Here is a 25,704-nt window from a genome sequence, read left to right as displayed (position 1 = left end):
ATTCTAAAGATTTACAAGCAACCAATCCAAACCAGAACATTTTCGGGAAAGTTGAAATTGGAATCCACCCATTCAGAAAGGCCAGGACTGTCGATTGGAATGAATGCATGACTCAGGGTACATGTTGGTTCAGAGTTCTGTTTTATTTGAAGGTAAAGAAAAGCCAACTGGACTTAAATGGAGCATTCCAATGAAATAAACAAGTTTTAAAACCAGACATTCAATGCACATTTTTGGAAGTAAAAGAAAAATTATCTAAAAGGTCTTAAGAGAACAGCTGACATAATGCTGCTAGTGTAGAAACCAGGAATAATTGGCCATGGTTTTCTGGATTCCAGGAGTAATTTTCTCTAGTCTTCTGAATCAGGAATGTAGGATTGTAGCCAATGAGAGGCAGTTTGATTGGAATAGCAATGCTATGTTGAAGAGCTACTAATTTGGTGTTTGATTCTCAGGTTTAGCAGACACATGCTCAGGTTTTGGTGTCTTTAGTCACTATATGGCGTGTAGGGAGGATGAGACTGTAAGAACTGAAGAAAAATCTCAGTGACTAATTTTATTTGCTAGATTTGACCATATTTACAAAAATGAATAATTTAATGATTAGATTTACAATCACAGACCAGTTTGAGTCCCTCTGACGCCTCCTGGGTTGCAGTAGCAGGAAATGTAGAACTTTGTGTGTTGGCAGTAATGAAGAAACCAGTCACATGTTGTTTGGGTTGTAGCAGAGCATGTTAAGCTGGATGTTCTCATCCCAGTGACGCAACAGCAGGAAAAGCTGCCTGGCAGCCGCCTTCAGCCCCGCCAGATCCAGACCCTCAGGAAGCTGTTGACAGCGCAGCCAGAAGTCCGCCTTGGCTGCGATCAGCTCCCACTCCACAAAAAACCCAGCACAGCGGTGCTCCAGCCAAGCCAGGGCCACAGCTGTAGCCCAGCTCGAACCCTCCACATCCAGCTGGGTGAGCTGCTCATCTGACTGTTCCACAGCGTCCAGTGAGGACCTCTCGAATATGTCTGTCTCTGAACCCCGGCCGCTGTCCGCCTGGGGACCCCCTCCCAGCTGCTCGTGAGATCCTTCTTCAGAGCTGAGGGGGTCTGAGAGTGCAGTGTCATGGTCTGGGCGCTGGGGGCGGTGCCGCAGGCTGGGTCTATGAGGACTCTGGCCACAATTTGGTGACGGGTTGTCATTTGGGCTGGACAGAGCACTGGGTCTGAGGTTGGTGGAGCTGGCTGGGGGAGAGGTAGAGCAGAAGGGTGGGCTCAGGCTGCTGCGGTGGCTGGTGTACGGAGATGCCCTCTTGAGGCGCTCTAGGGGGATTTGGATGCACTCGGAATAGGACTCTGTCAGGCAGAAGGCTCCAGAAGCCAACTGGAGGTGTACCTTTACAGAGAAATGCAGGGAATGTCAGCATGAGAAGACCATGAGACCTGACTCAGCTCTTAGTTGGAAGTTCCTTCTTCAGTTCAGTTCTTCAGTTGCATTTCATTTCCATTTTATTTACAGAGTCTACAAGCTTTTTAAAACATATTATTTAAAACTTGTATTACAGCAAACTTTAGTCTGACGTTCTTTTCCATCAGCCTCAGCCTGTGAACCATAGGGCATCAGCAGGTTCATCCTTGAGAATTAGATCCACTTCTGCGCCTTCGTTTCACTGGTCATATGGTTTTTCTGCAGCAGATGTGTACTCACCAGTGGCAGGTAGTCAGGGGTCTCAACCGCTGAGTGTTTCTCTGCTTCTGCAGACAGGCAGTGGGGCTTCAGTGGAACCTGTCTGCCTGAAGCAGTGGTGGACATCAGTCTGCCCAGATTAAACCTGAGCGTTACACAGTGGAGCATTTTAACAGAAGGTACTTGTACAGGGGTGTAACTGTTATTTAGGGTGTAATAGTGAACACAGGTATTCAGAGATTTGAACAATCTCTGAATTAATAATTTTTCAGGCCATATGAAGCACATTTGTAAGTTTTATATGTACAGAAAATGAGTGAAATCCTGCATTACACTTATCTCACCTGGATCCAAAGAAGCTCTCCACATACCGACTCTCGACTGAGCGCTGAGAGCGGGTGGAGCTGGAGGAAGGGCTGGCCGGATGCACGCTGGGCCCTGTACCTGAGACAGTACTGTTAGAACACTTCAGAACATCTTCCCCTGGCTACATCACATCACTGTGATTCCCTCTCATCATAGATTATGAAATAAAATGTATAAATTAAATTCTCCAGAAGAGACAATCCTTCCCAAACATATCCTTGCCTGAAAGGCAAACAGACCTATAAATAAAGAATATTGAAAGAAGGGTCCATGCCTTTTAAAGTGCCCTCTAGGCAGGAGGCAGTAGTGATAAAAATATGAATGCAATAATAGTTTGTTATTTCTTTAATCTACTAGTGTGGGGATTTTTTCAAGGTTTATTTGGATCCAGGGCTGAAGGCTGTGTATCAGTTAACGTAGTGGAGGTGGGGTGGTAGTATCCTAGTGGACATTTGCCCACAAACCAGAAGACCACAAAGCCACAGGTTCAAACCCCACTTCCTGACATTGTGTCCCTGAGCAAGACACCTGTGTCTCACTGAGTGTCTCCAGGGGAGACTGTCCCTGTAACTATTGACTGTAAGTCACTCTGGATAGAGGCCTCTGATAAACTTTGTAACAAATGTAAATGTATACATGAGGAGGCATGATGCTCATATAATACACAACGTGTTTATTTGGACTATTTTGATCTTTAACAGAAGCAATATTTCTGTACATTCCAAGAAAACTATATTAAGTGTGTAGTGTAGTGTAGTGTAAGTTTGTACATGATGTTGTTAGCAACTATCCTGTGTTGCCATATTTGTAAATGAATGTTGCACAATATCAAGTGCGGACTTAATATAACACCCTTATCAACGTGCTCTGATGTGGCACACATTTTGAAAGCTGCAGCAGATTACATGGTCTTGTTCCATAACTGGCGACACTGTTTTAAATAGATGGCTTGAGGTCTGTTTATTCATTTTTAATATTTGGCAAGTAGTGATCAAAAAAAAAAAAAAAAAAATTGTGTAGGGCTACTCACTGCTGTCCCAAGAGGTCAGACTGCTGGGAGATGCTGGTGTATCATCTCTGTCTAGAGAAATTGAGAAGTCCTTATTAATACACCTCATACATATAAATCATTCATAACTGCACAGATTTGGTGTAAATTCTCTACAGTGATCTACCTGCGGATGTGATTGTGTCCTCCAGGTCTTCACTGTCCCGGCTGGATGGCCTGCGACCGAGACCCACCGAATGCAGCTTCTGTTTCAGGCTGCTGGAGTGGGAACTGTGCCTAGCCCTGAAACGCAATCCTTCCACAGTACCGGAGGATGTATGAAACAGTAAAAAAAATTGCCATCAGCAGGTGTAGTAGCTCTTTCAGTACCTGAGCTGCGCTGTTCTGTGCTTTCAACAGGTCCCTTGTTGGCGCTGCTGTCGGAAGCAGTGAAGCAGGTGTACATGCAGACAATGTTGCAGCTCTTACTGGTCTGGATGGCTCTCATTCTGTGCCGCTTCGCTGGCCCTAAGGACAGCAATTTAAAAGTACTGTTTTATACATTTAGAAACGCATATTCAGTCAGGGCCACCAGATGGAGACAAATTTAAAAACAGTTCATAAGCACACATTCCATGCATCCTGCTATGGAATAAAGATAATAAAGATAGGAAATCTATTAAACTACACTCACCATGCTCAATATCTGATTCTTTCTCTGCCATGTTCTCATAGTCTCGAATGACAGAGCGAGCAGTCAGATGGTGCACAATCTCTGTCCAGGTTTCAGGGGCTGTTTGAGGTTCTTCAGGGGTCCAGAGTGGGCTCAGATCCACAGTAACCTCCCAGGACACTGGTCTCCCCCCAAGCAGACCATGGATGAGGGAGCGGCACTGGGTTTGTTCTGCGGATGCTGCTGAAAACAGGCTCTCAGGATCAGCAAAGCTGTCCCAGTCCAGAGGAGAGGCGGGGAACAACAGACCATCTGGGAGAAAGGGGCAGTGTATACACAAAAGCATGAATGTGCATACTGTAAATGGGGTCAATATATGAGCATATGAGGCCAGCAAATTGTATGAATGTACATAATTTAGTGCATATCTTGCAGTATAAACTCTTAGATTTAGAGTCTGATTGATATATACAACATATTGATGTTTCTGAGAGAAAGATGGACATGAACGTGATTGTTTTTGTGACTGTGATACACAGATCAGCCTTAGTGAGCAGTGGCGCCTTGGAAGTTCAGGATTCCTCTTCCTGAACTGCTAGGCCACCACTGCCCCTCACACTGCTTAGATGTGTGGAAATAGTAGTTGTGAAATTTCAGCACTTCCTAATTCATTTTGGCTTAATGTCACCTCGAGTGATAGATTTTGGTCCTTAGTCAATAGACCACCACTTCATTTAGGGGCAGTGGTGGCCTAGCGGTTTAGGAAGTGGCCCTGTAATCAGAAGGTTGCCGGTTCGAAACCCGATCCGCCAAGGTACCACTGAGGTGCCACTGAGCAAAGCACCGTCCCCATGCACTGCTCCCCAGGCTGCCCACTGCTCACCAAGGGTGATGGGTTAAATGCAGAGGACAAAATTTCACTGTGTGCTGTGCTGCTGTGTATCACATGTGATAATCACTTAATCTTCATTCATCTTCTAGGTGAATGAAAAAATTACAAGCAGACTTTTTTTTACTTCAAATGCAAAGAACTAGTAAGTGTTTTTTTCTTGGATATGTATTTATGCAAATCCTGAGAATGTCTTTGACCTTAAACCAGCAAACAAGCCCCACAATTAGTACGTAGCGCTGCACACACTGCCAGTTTGAAAATAGTGCCCTGTATGTGCTTGTGTTACTGATTGACTGATTTGTTGTATGAGTTTGTACTTTATGTGCAAACAAAAATACTGGAATCAGTGAGGCTCCGGCGGCTCAGCCCTTGTCTTGGACTTGGCTGCAGTTCATTGTCACTCTCTTCCAGCCTCCCTCCAATGGCCTGGTCGAAGGACACCTTCTCCAGAGCGCGCCGCAGCCGGTGCATGTCCAGTTCCCCTTGTGGAGAAGAGAAGCTGCGTGCAGACAGAGCACAGCGCGCCAGAGCCCTCTGCTTGATTCGTGACTCCTCTCTGTCCAACACCCTCCCAGTCTGCAGAATACGTTCACAAACACATAAAAATAGTATTTTTACATTAACATTTACAGCATTTATCAGATGCCCTTATCCAGAGCGACTTACAATCAGTAGTTACAGGGACTGGAGACACTCAGGGTTAAGTGTCTTGCTCAGGGACACAATGGTAATCAGTGGGGTTTGATAGGCGGTTCATAGGCTAGTGTGTTACCCTCTATGCTACTACCACCCCACTGTTATAATACATACATTTTACTAACACCTTGATAAGATGTTGTTTGTTTCATATTTACAAAAAACCCTATTAAAGCATCATGGAAATCAGCAAAAATATCTCAAGTATTTTGTTATATACAGATACAGAAGTGGCCATGGAGTGCAGAAGATGCACAATACAGTTCTGTCTAAGATTACTTCTAGATTACAGCAACCATTGCTTGCTGCCTGTCATCATCAATAAATCTGTATAAAAAGGACCTCTATCATTTATCAGTTCATCCCACTTGATAACCTTTGTATTGCTGACTTCAACAGTATCTGTGACGGGGATCTGTTGCCATGGTGAGTCCCAGCACGAGAAGCCCCTATGATCCGGCAGAGCCATCCTCTCCAGGCCTTGGGGCAGAGATCCGGTGTCCAGGGCAGGGGCTGGTGAGTCTGAGGTGGGTGAGCTGGAGGGCAGACCACGTTCACTGCTCAGAGAGCAGCGCGTCAGGACATACTGCTTCTGGATGTACGAGGCCTGCTCAATACGCCGGAGTACATCACTGCACGAATCCAGCTCCACGCCTGTCAACAGCAAGAATGCAACGGGAGTCCAGGATTCAGGCGCAAATAGGGCCCATGCAATTTTTTTATGTACGCAATAGTATTATTTAGGGCTGTTAATCATTAAATTAATCATTATAGGCAAGTACTTTTTCACAGACTTTGCATGCAAATAATATGCAAATAAATTTAAAAGCAAACGACTTTAAGTAAAGTGAAGTGATTGTCATTGTGATACACAGCAGCACAGCACACAGTGCACACAGTGAAATTAATTTGTCTCAATACTTCAGTTTACTTTTAGTTGTCTTAATACTTCAGTGAAATTATATTAAATGTGTTCATTTTGACACCCCTAGTATGGAAAAAACATCCTCGTTGTTTTGACTGGAATCAAAGCTACTCCAAAACCACACTTACCTGTGCAGTGGCATCTTCTTTATTACCTGTATTGCTGGCGGTGTTGGATGCTCTAGCACAGGAGAACTCAGAAGAGATTTCTCTGGAGATTTCTCTCAGGGCCTCCTCCATGTCTTCTCCCTCTGCTGGGGGCACCAGGGGTTGCAGCAGTTCACACATGGAAGGTGCAGAGAGCTCGTCCTGGGAATGGCCAAACACAGAACCCACAGAACCACGGGACAGACCCCTATATGTACGAGGTTTAACCTTAAGAAAAAGGAGAGACAAGCTCAGTTTCAAATCACATTCACACCAACACATTTTTATATTAAACAATGTCTTTCAAAATTACCACAAAAGTATGAATAAATCATATGTATGAACCAAGAAAACATGCTTGTTTTTTTGACAGCTCTTTGAGTACAGTTCATTGTTTATTCACTTGTTTTTCACTTTCAACAGGAAATCAAACTCCAACCCAAATTTGAATGTTATTCATTTTCAACTTAGGATCCTAAATTGCATCAGCACGTCTGTAAAACAGTCAATTTCATTTTGGTCTGCATCAGCTAGCCAGTTGGCATTATGGACATTATGGACTGTTGCAAGGCGGAAACATTAATCAGCAGCAATTACCTCATTTTTCCTGCTTCTGAATGCTGATACATTGTAGAGCGTGCAGTAGCCAACCAAACAGTTTCCAGGGTACAGTGGAGGGATTTCATTGGGTGAAAGCAGAGCCTCCATATTGTCGGGCACATACCAGTCAATGCGAACATCAGTCAGAGCAGGCTCGAGTGCTTTCTTCAGGCATTTTATAAGCTGAGGAAAAGCAGTAGGTATCTGCAGAGGTCACTGCGTGAAAACAATTTAATGCCAGTTGTGCACATTTCAATAAGATCTGTACAAAGTTATGCATGCCATGGATCACAGTGGGTCCAGGGAACGGCAGGACCGACCTATTAAAATGAAAGAAGGTATGTTCTCTGTATTCTCCGCCTGCAGGGGAGGGTGGCACGCTATCTCACCTTAGGCTGCAGCCTCTCCTCCTCATCGAGGAACTCTGTATTACCGCCCGTCATCCTGGCAACTCCCAGGAGAAGCCGTCTGCAGGCTTGTGGGCCCAATCCTAAACCAAAGCACCTGAAACCCATGAAACCACACTGTACAAATTTCTCTTTGTAGGATTTTGAACTGTGCACAGGAGGATGCCAGTTTATCTCACTGTAAATATATTTTAATTAAAAGGATATTAAAGTATGCAAATTATTTCAAGATGCCCCTTTAAAGTAAGGCAGACACTTCATACTTAACCCCAGAAACCACACCAACCCTCACCAGAGAAACCTGTAACTCATCAAAGGCATTCTGCTAATTGAAGGTCAATTCAGTCCCCAGCTCCTTAAAAATGCTCCACTTTCAGCATCAACAATTGCATTTGACTGGATAATGCGACAGTTGGTGTATGAAGCTGCTCTGTGTCGATGCCAGCGGCTGCTGTGTGGAATACAAATGTAATAAAGTGACCAAAGAGCATGGGCGGGGTGATTTCTCAGTTATGCCCAGAGGAGGAGGAGGAAAGGGACGTGGCAGTCCCTACGGCTGCTGGAGCACTTAGTCTGATTACTGGGTGAGGCCTGACACTGCCATCTATGAAAAGACTGCATCTCCATCTCGCACACCAGCCTCACGCTTCATATTCTTTATTAAAGTGTTCTATATATTTTCTGTCACACAGAGAAAACACACTTTGTCAAATAAAAAACCTAATCACAGTACATGTGGTATCACCAAATCACAACCATTTGGATACTCCTGCATGTGTCTGTGCTCGGGTGTGTTTACCTGGCAGCACAGGTGTTTCGGCGCACCAGCTCCAGCACCTTGCCGACACCACTGTCCGAGCTGTCCGTCAAGATGAAGATCTGCCTAGGGCAGCTGCGATGGGCAGGGTGCTGGTAAACCCAGGCCAGGGCAGAGAGCAGGTTAGTGCTGCCCATGTCTGCACGTATCTTCTGGATGAATTCACAGGCCTGTGCCAGAGTGGACTGGAGGACAAAGATGCATGTTACAACTCATCTGTGCATCTGTGACATTTATTTGCAATATCTCCATTGCATGTTTTATGGTATTTACTTTTTACTTATTTAGTCCATTTGACATTACATCCATGGACAATAGATTAGGCAAAACAGACAATTGGGCTCATTCTGGCACAGTCACATTCTATGCCTAAAAATGTGTATTGGAAATATGTAATGAACAATGAACAATTAACAATGAATTTACACATCAAGGCTTACTCTTCTGTTAAAGTGTTTGTACACTCTTACCCACAATCAGACAGACAGACAGACAGACAGAATACAGGGAACTACTAGCTGACTGATTAAAATCTGTCAGCCCCCTGATAAATGCATATTCAGTCATGGCTTTCACCTGCGTTTACAAAAAAAAAAAAGAACAAGACAAAGAGAAAACCAACTGGAGCAAGGAACATGCTGTACATTCATGGAAACACACCATATGGCTGCCAGTGTTTTTTACACAGTGTTTGTCCTTGTAGGCCCTGCACCTGAGTACATTTGATCCTCTGCTACCTGGGCAACCCTGTGAGGTGACCTGAGAAGCGATTAACACTTCAAGGATGGAAGGTTTCTTCATAAGCCGGAAAACAAACCATGTGAGGCCACTACTTCCATCTTTACATTTGATTTGAGTGGCTGAAACTTGTCCGATTTCAGTTGTACGCACCACAATTACATGCTACAGTGATAACTTACAACAGATTTTACTAATCTTGGGGCGTAATATAGTTCAGACCAAAGACCGTTTAAATTTATAAAAGACAAGTTTTAATTTCACTGTCAAATTATTAAATGGGGTTGTAAACGAGCCACCAACATTACCAGGCATAATGATGAACAGCTAAAAGCTACTAACACCATGGCCATGCGTTGTCATGGAGAAGCATCCCTAAATGAAATGTGGTGATTAAAGTGGAAGCGTGGGCTGAGGTATATGCAGACACATACGTTGGAGCAGGGCTTGCTACAGGTGAAAAGAGTCTTGATGGTAGATGCAAAACTAACAATATTGACCGTGGCGGCTGGTGGAAGGCTTTTAATGGCCACCAGCATCCCTTCCTGTGGACAGAAGAGATGGGACAACAACCCTCAGTTCAGCATTAAAAACTTTCAGTCGATGCTCGTTAATGCAACTTCTCATTATTTAAATGATCATCATTGCACTATTATTAGGAATAGTAGTGCATTTCATTAAGATCTAACACAGTTTACAATATTAACATTTTACAAAAACATTAGTGCACAGACCGTTATACATACAATTAAAATGGGGGGTGGTTAGCGGTCAGCACACATACGCCCACAGGAGTAAGCATCTGTGTTTCATTAGACAATATCTTCTATCTTTTTCAAATCAATGTGAACACTTTGGACTAATAATATTTTCACATTTACTCCAGAGAGATTGACCAATGTTTCTGACATTCAGACCAAATACGTTTCCATAATCAGATAATTGTAAATTTGAAATTATTATTACTTATCAGTAATTAGCTTATACTGGCTGTAATGAGATGATTTAATGGTTTAATTACAAACATGAGCAAACAAGTATTGTTGCCTGACTTTCACCAATAAAAGCAGGAGATGTGATGCTGCACATTAATTTGCTGTGTGGGCTGAATTAGCTCTTGTGATGAAAAGGAAAACTGACAGAGGAGCAGGTCTGCATGTGGTCTTGCAAAATGATGTGAATTAGAGAATTCATGCCATGGGCCAAATTTATAAGTTACTTACACAATTCTAAAAACATGTCTTGTCAAGGCACTTGTCAATCAAAAGGGCAAGAGTTTGAGGACCATGGTACCAGTCACATCTGAGTTGCGTATGCGGCAATGTGTATAATGGTGGGCAAGAGGCACCTTGATCCTGTTCATGTTCTGCACAGTCATGCTGCTGCTCCGGTCGATCAGGAACAGCAGTTCTCTGGAGGCTCTCTGCAGCTCTGGTGGGTCCGTCTGCAGGTCTGGGCAGAAGTTCAGCATCAGCACCGGGTTACACAGGATGTCCTTATGGTAGCGTTTCCTCACAAACTCCAACTGAAAAGAGCAACAACTCATGCACTGCATGTTTTTTAACCCGGAACTGAGAAAGAAACTGGTCTCACGGCCTGTCTGGTGATTATAGTGACATAGAACAGACACCTGCAGATAAGCAGACACACAGAGCCAAATTTAGCTTCACCTTTTTCTCTGGCTCAGCATCCTTTCGAGCACAGCGAATGAAGTCACGGCGGGCGATGATTTGTTGCTCATATTGGCCGAAGTTAAGTCGTCCCTTTTCCAATATAACCAATGGACTGTGAGGCTCTGTTAGAAAAGCCCATTGCCCAATACAGTCAGTTTAAGTAACAAAGCAAAAGCAAAGACAAAAAGTGACGCACTAAGATCACATGGAGACGCTACTTACCACTCAAATGCAGAATAATCTCCAGGTGACGGTCATATGTGTGCTCCTCTGCCAGGGTAATGTAGGTAGCAGTGGCAGACAAGGCACTGGGGTCAGCATCTGCACGTAAGGCATGAGTGGGGCTCTCCAAACCTGGAGGCAATTCAGAGAGAAGATCCAGTTCAGCCACAAAGTACATGAGCCCATATCTGACCACAGCTACACAAGTATTATATCTTCCATTTAGCTTACTGGCATTTTCGAATCGACTATGGAATGTTTGCACCATTCCTTCAAAATCAGAAAGTACCACTGAGGTGCCACTGAGCAAAGCACCGTCCCCACACACTGTTCTCCTGGCGCCTGTCATGGCTGCCCACTGCTCACCAAGGGTGATGGTTAAAAGCAAAGGACACATTTTGTTGTGTCACCATGTGCTGTGCTGTGTTTCACAATGACAATCACTTCACTTTCACTTTCACATCATCTTAACAAAACAAAATGTCATTTTCCCATCTGACCAGTAAAATTATTATATAAAGGTCATTTCTTAGCCCAAACAGCCAAAATGTAATAAAACGTTAACAATGTAGGACAATCCGGATAACCATAAATGAATAATAGTGGAAATGCTCTAATCCAGACATTGTGAACCTGTGTGACTTCTCCTTAGGGACCATGTGGTAAGTATAGCTTTATTAAATACTTTAGTTCTTCCTGTCTTCCAGGCTGCTGCTTGTGAACTGTCCCCAAGATGAACCCATCCACCCCCATTCTGACCCTGGTTAGTCAGGGTTCCCTCTCTGACAAACAGGCCAATATGTATTTCATACCTGCTGGAATTACTGCTAATTGTGTCTTACACTGAATCAAGCCTCAGGGTTGAAGAACAACAGGCTAATGAAAAGAAATCAGATTAGAGTTTATACAGGAATATTATTTATTATTGATTGTCATCCACAGCATCCATGGAGATTTCAACCATGCACCATCCATAAATTTCATCAATATGTGGACTTTGTGACAAGAGGGAAAAATGCACTAGATCTTGTTTACACATTGCTGGGTGGAGCCACTGAGCCTGCTGGGCATGAACACCTCCCTCTGCAACTGGAACTTGGACTTCCTTACTGAGAGACCCCAGTCTGTCTGGATTGGGAACAGCATCTCCAGCACCACCACACTGAACACTGGAGCTCCTCAGGCCTGTGTGCTTAGTCCAATGCTGTTCACCCTGCTGACCCACGAATGTGCAGCAATTCACAGTTCCAACCACATCATCAAGTTCGCCGATGGCATGATTGTGATGACATGACAGCAGAACGATGAGACAGTATACAGAGAGGAGGTGTAACGACTAACGGACTTCAGAATGGAACGGAGGAACCACTCTCCACTGAACATTCCTCTGTGTTAAACCAGAGGAGAACATCACCAGCTCAACGGCCACGAAAGCAAAGCAGTGTCTCTACTTCCTGCAGAGGCTGAGGAACCTCCCACCATCTTCCACCACCCATCTTCACCACCTTCTGTAATTGGTATATTAAGAGCTTTCTGACCAGCTGTATCACTGTCTGGTTTTGGACCTGCACCGCATCGACCCAACAGTGAGGACAGCTGAGAAGATCATTGGAGTCTGTCTTCCCCCCATAATGGACATTTACAACACACGCTGCATCCGGAAAACCACCAACATTGTGAAGGACTCTACACATCCCTAACATGCACTCTTCACCCTCTTACCATCTGGAAAAAGGTACTGAATCATTCAGGCCCTCACTGCTCACTTCTTTCCACAAGCCATCAGACACCTGAACACAGAAGACTCTCCACTCTGGACTGACAAACACGGGTTCCAGAGAAACGTTGTTTCATTTTACTACGTACTGTCTAATATGTATGTAGCTGAAATGAAAATAAAGTGAGCTACAACTGTATATGACTAAAACACTATCAATTTACATTATTAAAAACAACACTCCTTCTAGTCATCACATGAACTTTTCTTCTTGAGGTTCAGTAATCCTGTTCTATATACATATCACAGGCACACGTGTCAGTGGAACACGCAGAAGAGGAGTAGAGAGTGTGGAGTACAGTACCAGCAAGCAGACAAGCCCCCCTGACCAGCAGCTGGAAGGTGAACTCATAGGGCGAGAGGTTGGCAGCAGGACTGGTGAAGACGGTGTGGGCACAATGTTGACTGGAGCCTGGCAGACGCTCCTGTTTGCCAGGAGAACTGCCAAAGCAGCTGGTCGCCCTCAAGGAAGGAGGGGGGAGTTTTTGCTTTTTCATCTTTGTATTTGCACAATATACCAACATTCAAGTGTTTTATCTTTCCAATTGAAATCAATGACTGCTACATACCCATTGTCATCTGACCGACTCCCATTTTCCGTTTTGTTAGGTACCATCCTGGACTGTACAATGGGAGTCAGGACTGTTGGGAACACAATCCGAATTGCTCCACTGTCAAGTGTGGGGAGCTCTGTGCTGGTGTTTATGGTTACAGACACAATTTCCAGTGGTTCAATGAGTCCTGTACCAACGAAGAAGACAGTTCTCTCCAAGTCCTCATCCAGGACAAGATGCCCTGGAGCAAAACATATCAGTCAAGACAGAACCATCTTTTGTATTATTTCACTGCTTGCTTTTAATGAGCCCAATAAAATGCTCAGAGCGTACCAGACATCTCAGCAAAGGCCAACTGTTTTTGTTTTTATTAATGGGACTCACAAATCATCCAATTACACTGCAAGGGTTGGTTTAGGCACAAGGCCAAATCCATTTAGACCCTACACCATTCTCTGTCATCCTCCAGTGCTATACTGATTATGTTAACTACAGAAGGTATGCTTCTTTGAAGAAGTTCTGGAAAGAAAAATGTTCATAGTGCACATGCAAATGTCCCAAAACCGATCAGTAGAACATTTCTTAGTAGATTTGAAATTTGATTAATAACCTAAATTGAGTGGTGAGAACCATATGATTACAGAACAGGAAAACACCATATCAAAAATGACCATATTTTGATCTAAATTTCGGCTTTAATTTCCTTCCATTTAAACACGTGGATAACAATAAAAGCAGGACGGAATGGGTGGAAAAGAGTAGCAGGAGTGATTTGTGACAGGCAGGTACCAGCAAGGGTGAAAGGGAAGGTTTACAAGACAGTAGTGAGAAGAGCAACAACATATAGGTTGACAAGGGCACTGATAAAAAGGCAGGAGGCAGAGCTGGAGGTGACAGAGTTAAAGATGCTGACATTTATGTTGGGGGTGACTAGGACGGACAGGATTAAGAGTGACTGCATTAGAGGATCAGTTAGGGTTAGAAGGATGCGGAGGATAGAGCTACCAGGCAGGAAAAGAGGAAGGCCTAGTAGAAAGTTTATGGATGTGGTGAGAGAGGAAGTGCAACCCCTAATGCAAGGGGGCAGTGGTGGCCTAGTGGTTAAGGAAGCAACCCCGTAATCAGAAGGTTGCCGGTTCGAATCCTGATCCGCCAAGGTGCCACTGAGCAAAGCACCGTCCCCACACACTGCTCCCCCGGCGCCTGTCATGGCTGCCCACTGCTCACTCAGGGTGATGTGTTAAATGCAGAGGACACATTTCACTGTGTGCACTGTGTGCTGTGCTGCTGTGTATCACATGTGACAATCACTTCACTTCATCACTTTATCTTTAGCACTCTGTAGTTAGAGAGTGAATAATAACAGGATAACATCAAACATAGTTTAATATCTAATATTTAAATCAAAAACATCAGGTGTTGAGTTATTTGTTTTTATTAATCCAGTTTCACCCAAAATGTGAAGGGGTTCTCACGTATGTATTGTGCCTGGTCTGTGTGGTGCACCTTACCGTTGGCACACTGCACATCCAGACTGGAGTTCCCACAGCAGCACCAGTCCTTCCCACAGTGGGCATTCAGTCCACAGTCCAGACAGCAGTCCTCAAGCTTCCCCCGACTCTGAATATGAACGTTGATGATCCTTCCTGCGATTACTGCCTCGAAACCCACCACGACCTCCTTCTCTCCCAATGGGTACACAAAAACGGCTGAAGAGGACCGGAGAGGGATGCTTCAGAAACCCTATATTGGTTTTATGCCATTATTTGGCATTATTGTTCATCATAAATATATTTTTTAATTATAACAATACAAATGTTAAGAAAAATAATCTTGAATGAAATTATACAGTGGAGGTGAAATCATTATATTAAATGTAATTTTGAGAACTATATTGGAATATTCTGGCATATTAAAACTCCATCAAACAGAGGGCAGTATCTCACCAAACATCTGTCCACTGCCATCATAATAAACAAGACTCTTGATTTGTGAGAAGATAAGCATGTGCTCTCACCCTCGACTGATTCTGGGTCTGTGTTGGCATATGTTAGGTGGGCACTGACACCCAGGGAACAGCCATTAGCACAGGATTTAACGCAGGATGACTTCAAAAGCAACGGTGCCCAGGTAGATCTGTTTCTGAGGCCGGGCATGTTGGCTCTACATCAGAAAAAAGGGGTTCAAATGTCATTGCTGCAGTTCCATTGCAACAGATTTTGTGTCTTTAAAAAAAAACATTGTTCAATGGAAGAAAAATGCTGATGGTGACAGTGAGCAATTTCTAAAATAGTGCAAACACTGAGATTCGTTTACACAAGCTTCCCCTGCCGCTGTCACTTATTCTGGTTACCGGGCACCTATCTCCCATTGGTGCCAGGCAACCATTAAGGGACAAGGGCGTCTGCATTAATGTCTCGCTCAATCATTAACAACCTAGTCAACTCAGCATGGATTACGCTCAACTCACAGTTGTCCAAGCATCATGACCAAATTAGGAGTTACTTGTTATTTGCAATTAGGTGAAATCATACTGTGATTCTCATGTTACAGCATTAAAATTCTGCCGACAGGACTCCAAAGAAAACAGACTTAATTAAAAGTGCAGGTGCAGCGGCTTTATGGCGGCTGTCACAGCGCGGTGAGCAGCCCATTGCAGCCCATCGCAGCGACGCTCGCTCGCTGTTTGCTCTCGGGCTAGTAATGGCCTTTTTTAGATACACCTCGGCATAAGTAGATCAACAACTGCCATCTGGCTACCATGTTCACAGACAGAGAGGAAGATGTGAAAATGGACCAGGCAAATGACACGTTGGATTATATAAAGTGGAGTCAAATTTGGTATAAAATCAAACAAGAACCCCAAGCAACATTTTGGTTACATGACTAAACAGATATCTGATATTATGTGTCTTGTATGAAAAAAGCTGTGGGTTCATCTGTTAGGACCCCAACTATGAGAAGCAGCCATGAAGTTTAGGGTGAAGGTGTTTTGTGATTTTTGCATATATCACATGCATGATTTATGTTATGTATTCTGAACCAGGATTACATAGTTGTAATGGGGTTTTTTATGTCCCACAAAACATATGTACTCTGATTGGTCTGGCAGATGATAACAAATTATGTGATAATGTTAAAAATCAAGTCAAGTAAGCAAAAACAGGGAAAATAGGACCAGTGTCCCAAAACTATTTCACCTGCTGAAATGTACTTTTCTAAATTGATTCCAGATATTGCTCCTTGTACATCCAGGGGTTGGGTAAAATTTTTCATCATTCATGATTGTGTGGTGATGAAGCATGTTGCCATCTTCTCACAGAGAGAACACAGAGTGACTAAGGGCATGAGAATATCACCCATAGGGGCTGTGACTCACAGAGATCTGATACACCAAAAAGTCTGCTGTCTCACCACCGTCTCCAGTCTCCAGTCCAGGTATTGTGTTGGAAGAGAGTTCAGTTGTAAAATCATTTTGTTAAATGAGGCATCGGCAGTGCAAAGCAACATTTGGCCAACCACAAGAAATAATTCAGCACTACATGTGTGACACTTACTAACGACACAAATAATTAAATTATTATTCTTAAAAACAAATGATATGAAAGTAAATGGACTGTGACTGCAGTGATGTTAGAGTAGGGAGTCCATCTGAAAAGCAATGATTTACAGGCAGTCGGTCTGATAGTAATAATTTGCACAAGCAAACACGGTTCATTTAAAACGGAAATGCAATTCGTAATCGCAGTATGAGTTAGAAATGAAAAACACAGATTATTAAAAGTGTCTGGGACGCACGGAGGTTGCGACAGAAATGAACACAGCTCAACAACTCACTTACTTCCTCGACTCGTTCTCCGCCCTGTGCGGGATGGATGGATGGATGGAGGGCTGGTCGGTGGTCAGAAGCCCCAACTTGTCGCGGTCCCCTCCCCTCCCCTCCCCGACAGCGGCGGCCACGCCCCTCTGCATCCCCACCAACCGCAGGCGGGGAGGGGACGTCGGGGCCGCGTCATCAGTCACCGCTAACGAGCAATTTTACTGACGAACACGGGCCAGTTCTGAAACTAATTCGGCCGTGGGGAGATGATAAATGTTCGTTTTCTTATTTTACTAAATAAAACATACGTAAAAAAGTGATTAAAGTAAATAAGTACATTTAGTCATTTTTACTAAATAAGTAAAAAATAAAATTGTTCAAAACGAATGATTGTTCAAGTGAGTAACACACGAGCCACATCCCATAAACTTCTGAAAACTGAATTTAAATATCATGTGAACCAGTGAATTCAGTTTAATAGCACATCTGAAAGGGTCAAGGGTATTACCACAAGCACTGTGCTCAGTGTAAAATCATTAAACATCACAATCATCAGCAGACTACATACATTCGGAATTTGGTGTTCATTTTATAATATAGATATGATATGTTTAGCCATTTGCTCACACATGGAATTCAACAAAACGCTTAAGTGTCATTTGTTGGAATTGTGCGCCATCTAGAGAGGGTCTACATTCATGGCCAAAGGTTTTGAGAATGTTGTGAAGAGTGATCTGAAAGCCTCTCTTTGCCATGAAAATAAATGTAATCCCAAAAACACATTTGTTTTTTTTTTGCATTTCAGAATTACCACAAAAGGACCTGCTGAAATAATTTCAGGATATTCTCATTAACACAAGTGAGTGTTGAGGAGCACAAGGCTAAGGATATTGGATCATTCTGTCATGCTGAATAGTAGACTGGGTGCTTTAAAAGGAGGGTGATGCTTTAAATCATTGTTCTTCCTCTGTAAACCATTAAAAGGGCTTCACAGGCAAGGGAGCCTTTCATGGCTGCCCACTGCTCACCAAGGATGATGGGTTAAAGCAGAGGACACATTTTGTTGTGTCACCGTGTGCTGTGCTGCAGTGTATCACAATGACAATCACTTCACTTTCACAAAAGATGATTGAGCTGCGGGATCGGTGTGCCACCAGTGCAGAGCTTGCTCAGGATTGACAGAAGGCCGGTATGAGTGCATCTGCACACACAGTGAGATGAAGACTTTTGGAGGATGACCTGGTGTCAAGAAGGGCAGCAAGCTCTCCAAGCTTTTCTCTCCAAGAAAAACATCAATGATAGCCTGATATTGAGTAAAAAGTACAGGAATTGGACTGCTTAGGACTGGGGTGAAGGCATTTTCTCTGAAGCCCCTTTCCGATTGTTTGGGGCATCTGGAAAAATGATTGTCCAGAGAAGAAAAGGTGAGAGCCACCATCAGTCCTGTCTCATGCCAACAGTAAAGCATTCTGAGACCATTCATGTGTGAGGCTGCTTCTCATCCAAGGGAGTGAGCTCATTCACAATTTTTCCTAAGAACACGGCAATGAATAAAGAATGGTACCAAAGCATGATGGAGCACTGCGTCATAACGCCAAAGTGAAAACTAAGTGGCATGGGGAACAAAACATAGAAATGTTGGGTCCATTGCCAGGAAACTCCCGGACCTTATTCCAATTGAGAACTTGTGGTCAATTCGTAAGAAGCGGGTGGAAAACCACAGAAAAACAGCTAACAAAAGGATCTAAAAAAGTGAAGCAGCAAACATTGTGAAAACCAGTGTTGGTGTCATTCTCAAAACTTTTGGCCAAAACTTTAGGTTTTTGTTAAAGACAGCGCTGTGGTTTTATAGCGGTAATTGTTTCACATTCCCAGATATTGTGGAGCAGGTGAGTGATTGTCCACTTTGACATTATGTGGTCCACTTTATTTTATGCAGATTTTTTGCTTGCACCACATTGTGACATGAGATTTTCCATTTCCTCAGCCTTCGATTACAACAAAAACTGAAAAGCTGGATTTTGTTGGATCTTTTGCACCATCTAGAGGGAGAAATAATAATTTACATTTGCAGGTGATTTTATTTAAAATATTTTTATATCATGAATTAATATTTTTATTAATTTCATGCATTTAGTTCATTCTTATCTTTATACCACTTGAGCTGAAATATAAAAATGCTGCCCACAACAGAATATTCAGGCTGACATTAAACAGCCTTCAAGAAAACGTTACCTGTTCAGTGTCTGCTGTGCTCACCGCTATCGCCACTGTCAACAGACTGGCTATAAAAAGCTAGACTCTCAACTAATAATGTCCTGGAAGTACAATCTCCCTCCTAGATAAGCAACATGACAGCCCCACCCTGGTCTTGACAGTACACTTACTGCTAATGCACAGTGAACAACCAAACAGAGCCATTCTGTATGGTGGTGGTGCACAGTCTGCTGATAAGACTTGGTCAACCTTCTTTTGCCATTTCTACTGCACATAGAAAATCCAGTCATTATTTCTGATGCTCAAACCCACAGCTTGTAACATAGTGAGGGTGCAGTATGTAAACTGTTGCACAACTTGTGAACACTCTGCAGTGCAGTACATTTCTCTAATGTGAAAATTATGCAGAAACATTTAACGCATGCATTTGTGAACAGTGCAAGGCATAGTTCAGAGAAATGTGTGTCTGCTTCCACTCACAAAGAAGTAAAAATAGAAAAGAGGAACTGGTAGTGCCAATGCAGTCATCCTCAATGATGAATGAATGTTTTCTTCTTTATTTTCTTAATACATTTCTGTATTACAGAAATACTCAAATCAGCATTATTACATTTTTGCCAAATGCCCATGACTATTCAGGACTACAAATTAAATAGAACTAAATCAATAAATGCATAAGTCACATAACTAGTTTCTCTTTAGACCCCCACCATGCAAAAACAGTACTCTTAATTCAAATGGACTCCCCCAGAAAAGGTAGTCATTTCAATGCCTGACAAATATAAACAGAACAAACTGAAACAATGTTCAATTGACATGAATATACTAGTGTACCCATAAAATGCAATAATATACAAAATTGCAGAAAATAATTACTTCTACTTTAGTCACGTTTATGCTGGTGGATGCTAAAAATATCTATCTGCTTGCCATCCCTGAGCTGCAAAATTGCTTCCTGAAGATGCCACCTAGCAAAGATGAGAGAGAATGTTTATTTAACATATTTAAATGTATTTATTTGTTGAATATGCTGCCAAATGAATGACAAAATATACATACCTATTAATTTGTGCATCTCTGATAGACGTTGCATAAAGATAGCCTCCAGTTTTTGATCCAGTTACAGGAATTTTGATCTGGAATAATCAAATACAAAAAGATTTGCTTTTAACAAATCCAAATGTGGAGAATGGTGTAGATTATTCCTCAGTCTACAGTAAAAATGCCTACTTGTGCTCTAGTTTGGTCCATACTGTTGTACCGATCAGTCAGATGGAGGTTATGGACCTTCAGTGGAGGAGCTCCCAAGTTCTCCATTGCAGTGGTGTGGGCATTCAGGCACTCGAGCGCCAACCGGTGATACTCTGATGCGGCAAATTTCTCTGCGCAAAGAAAAACACCAAGTGACATTTGCATTTGTGAGGCAAAAAAGTACATTTTCTGTATTTAAGTAAGTTGAGGAAACCTTAGTTGGACTTAATCTGCATATTCTAACATACATCATGGTCAACAGAGAAAATCCTTAAAAATATTTATTTGTATTTCCACTCACTTTGCATTAGGTAATACATCAATGAGCAGCCTCCTCCAGTAAGCACAGTTATAAAAATGGCCATCTGCTGGAGAAGACTGGCTGACCTTGACCTCTGCATAACTGCACTATTCTGTCACAGGGCAACCCTGCAACTGAAGCAAAGGATTCGGTAAATGTTTTTTGAACATTTAAAATGCATGATTAATGTAAGAGGGTGGTAGTAGCCTAGTGGGTAACACACTCGCCTATGAACCAGAAGACCCGGGTTCGAATCCCACTTACTACCATTGTGTCCCTGAGCAAGACACTTAACCCTAAATTGCTCCAGGGAGACTGTCCCTGTAAATACTGATTGTAAGTCGCTCTGGATAAGGGCGTCTGATAAATGCTGTAAATGTAAATGTAAATGTAAGAGCAATTAAGCATAGGTGCTTTTTGGTGTTTGCATTCACAGTGTTCAGGGCTTTGCTACTCAGATTCAGCGCAACGAATATTTGGACACTGTTTTAAAAAGTTAGCTTGAAAATATATTCTAGAAATCCTTCACAGAAACATTTAAAATGCAGTAAAATAGCGACTTGCTACAGAAAGAACATAAATTCAGCATCTTCTCAAGGACTTAAATAAATGGATAAATAACTGTCTATTATAGCAATAGAACAGAATATTATGCAACAATGTCAACTTACTTATGAGACAATGTAGATCACAAACGTGCATATGGGCGCCGCCATCTTTGGTCTTAGTCAACAAACTGTGGCAGCATTTTACAGTCTGCTGCGTGTTTTTGGAAATACTACAATCGCCAATATCGGTCACGAAAGAGAAATATCGAAACTAAATGTCACGTATTGGTCTTTGTCGTTTCGCACACGATGTTTTTTTACGAGAGTGAGAAATGTGATGTGCTTATGAGGGGCAGAGAGGGACATATTTTCTTTACCTTACGGAGCTCACTCATTCACTCTCACCATCCATAAATGCTTAGTCCATACAACGCAAATTTAATATAACCGTACAAACATACCTGGTCCTGGCACGTACAAACCGTACACGAATAAAACAACACATTTCGCATATAGACATTTGAATGCGTTTAGCTTTTATTTTTAGGTTTCCATTTTTGCTCCATTGGCCCCTCATACGTATTACGTCACACGCTGGGGAAGCGTAACGTCTGCGCCGGTGAGAACGTGAGAGTTATGAAAGTTGCGTCCATCAGATTACAAAACTAGTGAGCTGTGAAGGTTCGGAGCTTCTCCAGCGCTACGCGGAAATACGCGAGCAGTGGCATCAAAGAGGGTAAGAGGAATATTTCATCTAGCGCAGTTGTTTCTTAAACAAAAACGAGTGCCTGGTTGTTGTTGTTTTTTTGCAGTTTTATAGCACCCGCTGTGACGCAGTGCACATGCAGCAATTCCCTTGATGTGACAAAAAAATCAATTAGTTTGGAACAAAGCTCTTAGTGTGGAGATACAGAAGTCATTTACAAGACTATCACATGTCTCATAAAGTTCATGTAATTGTAGATCATTTTTTTTATTTGGAAAATTCTCACTAGGTCAAGGGTGCCTGAATGAGAGGAACAGAAACTGGCCTGAGAAGCAAATATTGGATGAGCTTGCATGGGAGCTTTGGGAGTATTACCATGACATCCAAGCAAAAAATGTTGAGCTGCTTAGTTTTGTAGTATGCAGAAGTTATGCAAAATGTTACATAATTCTTTACATTTAGAAAGCATCGTTTTGTAGGTTGCGAAATTAAATAGAATTTCTTTATCTTTAATTGACATTAAGTATGAAAAGTCACTGGTTTGCTATTATTGTCCAAACTGTTTACTTGGGACTGATACGCTTCAAACACACAAAACACTTTCGAGAAATTTTGCTTTTGATATTCATACAGTTCTTGTTAAAATGTGTTTACAGAAGTAAGTCATTACTACAATTCCTGTTTTCTTGGTGTTTTAGCAAGATGTTTGGTGTGGTGGTGGTGGGCCTCGGCATGGCAGGAGCGGTGAGGATAAGGGACTTGCAAACCCCTTTAGCATCCAGTGCTGCTGAAAACCTGAGTTTAAAGGGATTTGTGTCCAGGTGAGTGTCTAGCTGGGCCTTATGGGTGATTGTTCGGGGCCTTTGTAGGACTCAAAAATATGCAAAGGCATTCAGAATCGGAACTTCCCATACATCAACTGACCCTCAAAACCATGCACCACACATTCTTTCAATTTGATAAAATTGGGAAAAATGAACAAGTTGAATGTTACGTATTTTTAAAAAATTTGGTTCCAGTTATGTCAAAATCATGGATGTTAGGCTCACTTTCATAAGTGGAAGTTTTTTCCAGTGAAGACCAGATTAGAGTAGTTCTCCAAGATCATGCAATCAACACAGTGAACACCACAGATAAGTCTAACTACAGTAGTCCCATTTACTGGTGTTCCTCTGCCCATCTACAGGAGAAGTATGGAGGATCAGCAGGGGGTGAAGCAAATATCCCTGGACGAAGCGGTCAGTCGGGACGACATAAAGGTGGCCATGATCTGTACTGAGAACTCATCACACGAGGAACACATAAGGTTGTCTGTTTTCACTTTAATGTGGGCCTATGGGGCTGGATGGTCTGTGTTTGTCAGTTTCGGTTTATATTAATGATTCTGTGTCCTGCTTAACCTCGACAGGAGGTTTCTGGAAGCTGGTAAACATGTATGTGTGGAGTACCCGATGACCCTGAGTTACAAAGCTGCTGTTGAACTATGTAACCTGGCGCAGCAGAAGGGTGCGTTCAGAGAAGTGCTGTTACTTTTTTTTCTGATATCAGTCCACATTTGGCATAATTAGTCAGATGAAACTACATATGTTTCATGCAAGATGTTTTTCCTGTAGTTAAAAATCCCAAATTAGACTAGTTTACAATAGTTCTGAAATACCTTTAGAATTATGAATATTTATTAGATATAACTGTGTTTTCTATTTTGGTTTCATCTTATTAAGTAATCACCCTGCACCCTGTGAGTAAAAATGACAAAAATGATCCAAAACATTGTGTAAGTGGATTGTGTATTAAATAACATCCTGTCAACCCAATTACATACAGTTATAATTGTTGGTTTAAAAAGGTTTTGGCTTGGATTGGGATGCTATTTTAAAACATTGTGAATGCTCCATTTCCTAGGTCTGGTGCTCCACGAAGAGCACATAGAACTCCTCACAGTCGACTTCAAACAGCTAAAAAGGGACATTTCTGGGAAGCGACTAGAGGAGGGCACCCTGCACTTTACAGGTCAGGACTGATGGGACTGAGGCTTTATACGCTAGGTGGAAAATTTTAACAACCTTTTTTCTTTCAATACTCTATTTAGTTCAAGCAGAAGGTGTGAGGAGGTCTTTATAGAGGGACATGCAGTGCTGTCACCACCTGTCTTCACTTTGTCTGCGTAGGTGGTCCTATGAAACCGGACTTTGGGTTCCTTGCATTCAGTGGAATCGCCCGCCTCACTTGGCTGGTTGATCTGTTTGGAGAGCTGACAGTTACTGCAGCATCTGTGGTGGAGGAGAAGGAGAACAAGTACACAAAGATGACTGTCCAACTGCTGACAAAAGATCAAAAGTAAGCCCGTATAAAAAATAGTCCAGAAATGAATAAATTAACGCCTTATTCTGTTACCATAAAATGCAGAATTTGGATAATAATTTTTTGGATTTCAGATTATATTACATCTTTCAATACATTTCATAAAATAGGTTAGTAACCTATATTACCTCATAGGTCTCTTACATGGATTGAGGAACGTGGCCCAGGCCTGGCCAGAGTGAAGCGCATTAACTTCCGCTTTGACTCCTGTTCCATGACTGAACTCCCAGCAGCTCCCAGAGAGGCTGTGGGCCTTTTCATGCAGGATCTGGTGTTCTTTGCACAAAAACTCCTGGGCGAGGTTCCCACTGAGGGGCTTCGAGCAGACCAGAAGAGGATCCTCCACTGTCTGGAGCTGGCCGACCGCATCCAGCAGTTCAGTCAGGCACCCTAACCCTAGCAAGGGCATGTCCGAATTAACGGATGGCCTCTTTCTGCACGCCTTGAAAAATGCACAATAATCAGGTCCAGCAGAAGCCTGGTCAGCATTGCAGAAGTGTTTATGTGGTTTTCCTGCCATGTGTAGTAAGTCGGAGATACACATTTGCATTTCAATTTAGTACTACTAACTGAAAAAAGTATATTATACTTGAATGTCTTTATTCAAATAAGGGAAGATGTAGATTTTCTTTCTTTCTGCTTTTGCACTTTTTGGTGCTAGGATTGTAAGCAAAAAAAAAAGAAGGGAAAGATGCCAACAGATTTTTTTAAATCAAAGTTACTGCAGCCTTTTTGTTTTAAAAGCAAATGCAGATGGTTCTATGAGTGATCTTGCTTCATAGTTTATCTCAGCCAGATTTCTGGTGCTTGCCTTAAATGTCTTTATTGAATTCAGGCTAGAAAGAGACTGGTCCTGTCTATGCCTGGCTTTAAATGGAGATCTTTATCTAGACGTTGCAGATGAACCCCGAATATAATTAGATGAGCATTGTGGACATGTTCATATCTCATACATGCTTCAGTCATAAACGTAAAAATGTCATATAAGCCACTAACATCGATGTGCTGTGCTAATGATAGCGTGTTCTTGTTTGGGGAGATGAGGAGTCTTAAGAAGTTGTGCCTTACAACACAAAGCTCCCTGTTTGATGGTAACGCATAATACTGGACATACATTCCTTAGCCAGGAATGCTACTGATGAACCAGTGACATTTTTAATTCTATTCTAAATATTACAATTCTACAATTCTGAATTATATTCGTAACCTTTAAATGAGCTGTATGTCCATGTTTTGATGTTACATTAATAAATAATTGCTGTTGGATTAGTTGTGTTCTGCACTTATTGAAAAACATTGTGTGCGCTTAGGTTACAGGGACAGGGTCCAGACATACAGTTCCAGAAAGACT

The 25,704-nt window shown here is 42.4% G+C and overlaps 3 protein-coding genes across 13 annotated transcripts; 1 reads left to right on the top strand and 2 right to left on the bottom strand.

The window, feature by feature from the left end:
• Positions 1–139: 139 nt before the first annotated feature.
• On the bottom strand, positions 140–17,016 carry vwa5b2 (von Willebrand factor A domain containing 5B2). 8 transcript variants are annotated; one of them, XM_028975258.1, is made up of 23 exons: positions 16,991–17,005; positions 16,529–16,576; positions 15,167–15,312; positions 14,661–14,858; positions 13,165–13,390; positions 12,900–13,057; positions 10,819–10,950; positions 10,594–10,718; positions 10,272–10,448; positions 9,358–9,468; positions 8,168–8,370; positions 7,351–7,465; positions 6,959–7,144; positions 6,370–6,589; positions 5,667–5,944; positions 4,933–5,170; positions 3,724–4,014; positions 3,420–3,557; positions 3,217–3,345; positions 3,072–3,122; positions 2,020–2,119; positions 1,697–1,820; positions 141–1,384 (listed from the first exon to the last, which is right to left on the bottom strand). In XM_028975258.1, the coding sequence occupies exons 3-23, from the start codon at positions 15,303–15,305 to the stop codon at positions 707–709; spliced, it is 4,017 nt and encodes a 1,338-aa protein (XP_028831091.1). In that variant the 5' UTR covers positions 15,306–15,312; positions 16,529–16,576; positions 16,991–17,005; the 3' UTR covers positions 141–706. The 8 variants fall into 8 exon arrangements, with proteins under 8 accessions (XP_028831090.1, XP_028831091.1, XP_028831093.1 ...); XM_028975257.1 differs by having other exon boundaries at positions 140–1,384; positions 1,697–1,805; positions 16,350–17,014; XM_028975260.1 differs by lacking the exon at positions 16,529–16,576 and having other exon boundaries at positions 16,987–17,016.
• A 2,700-nt stretch (positions 17,017–19,716) lies between these two features.
• coa1 (cytochrome C oxidase assembly factor 1) lies at positions 19,717–21,847 on the bottom strand. 4 transcript variants are annotated; one of them, XM_028975283.1, is made up of 5 exons: positions 21,748–21,847; positions 20,739–20,872; positions 20,417–20,568; positions 20,246–20,322; positions 19,717–20,154 (listed from the first exon to the last, which is right to left on the bottom strand). In XM_028975283.1, exons 2-5 carry the CDS (start codon positions 20,836–20,838, stop codon positions 20,070–20,072), a joined length of 414 nt encoding a protein of 137 aa, XP_028831116.1. In that variant the 5' UTR covers positions 20,839–20,872; positions 21,748–21,847; the 3' UTR covers positions 19,717–20,069. The 4 variants fall into 4 exon arrangements, with proteins under 4 accessions (XP_028831116.1, XP_028831117.1, XP_028831115.1 ...); XM_028975284.1 differs by lacking the exon at positions 21,748–21,847 and adding an exon at positions 21,664–21,696; XM_028975282.1 differs by lacking the exon at positions 21,748–21,847 and adding an exon at positions 21,410–21,655.
• A 39-nt stretch (positions 21,848–21,886) lies between these two features.
• Positions 21,887–25,619, top strand: blvra (biliverdin reductase A). The gene is made up of 7 exons (XM_028975278.1): positions 21,887–22,022; positions 22,691–22,813; positions 23,179–23,298; positions 23,401–23,498; positions 23,895–24,002; positions 24,161–24,329; positions 24,489–25,619. The coding sequence occupies exons 2-7, from the start codon at positions 22,695–22,697 to the stop codon at positions 24,745–24,747; spliced, it is 873 nt and encodes a 290-aa protein (XP_028831111.1). The 5' UTR covers positions 21,887–22,022; positions 22,691–22,694; the 3' UTR covers positions 24,748–25,619.
• Positions 25,620–25,704: the final 85 nt, after the last annotated feature.

This window comes from Denticeps clupeoides, chromosome 4 (genome assembly GCF_900700375.1).
Source record: "Denticeps clupeoides chromosome 4, fDenClu1.1, whole genome shotgun sequence".
Lineage (NCBI taxonomy): Eukaryota > Metazoa > Chordata > Actinopteri > Clupeiformes > Denticipitidae > Denticeps > Denticeps clupeoides.
Note: the sequence above shows the minus strand (reverse complement) of the source record. Positions and strands in the feature narration are given on the sequence as shown.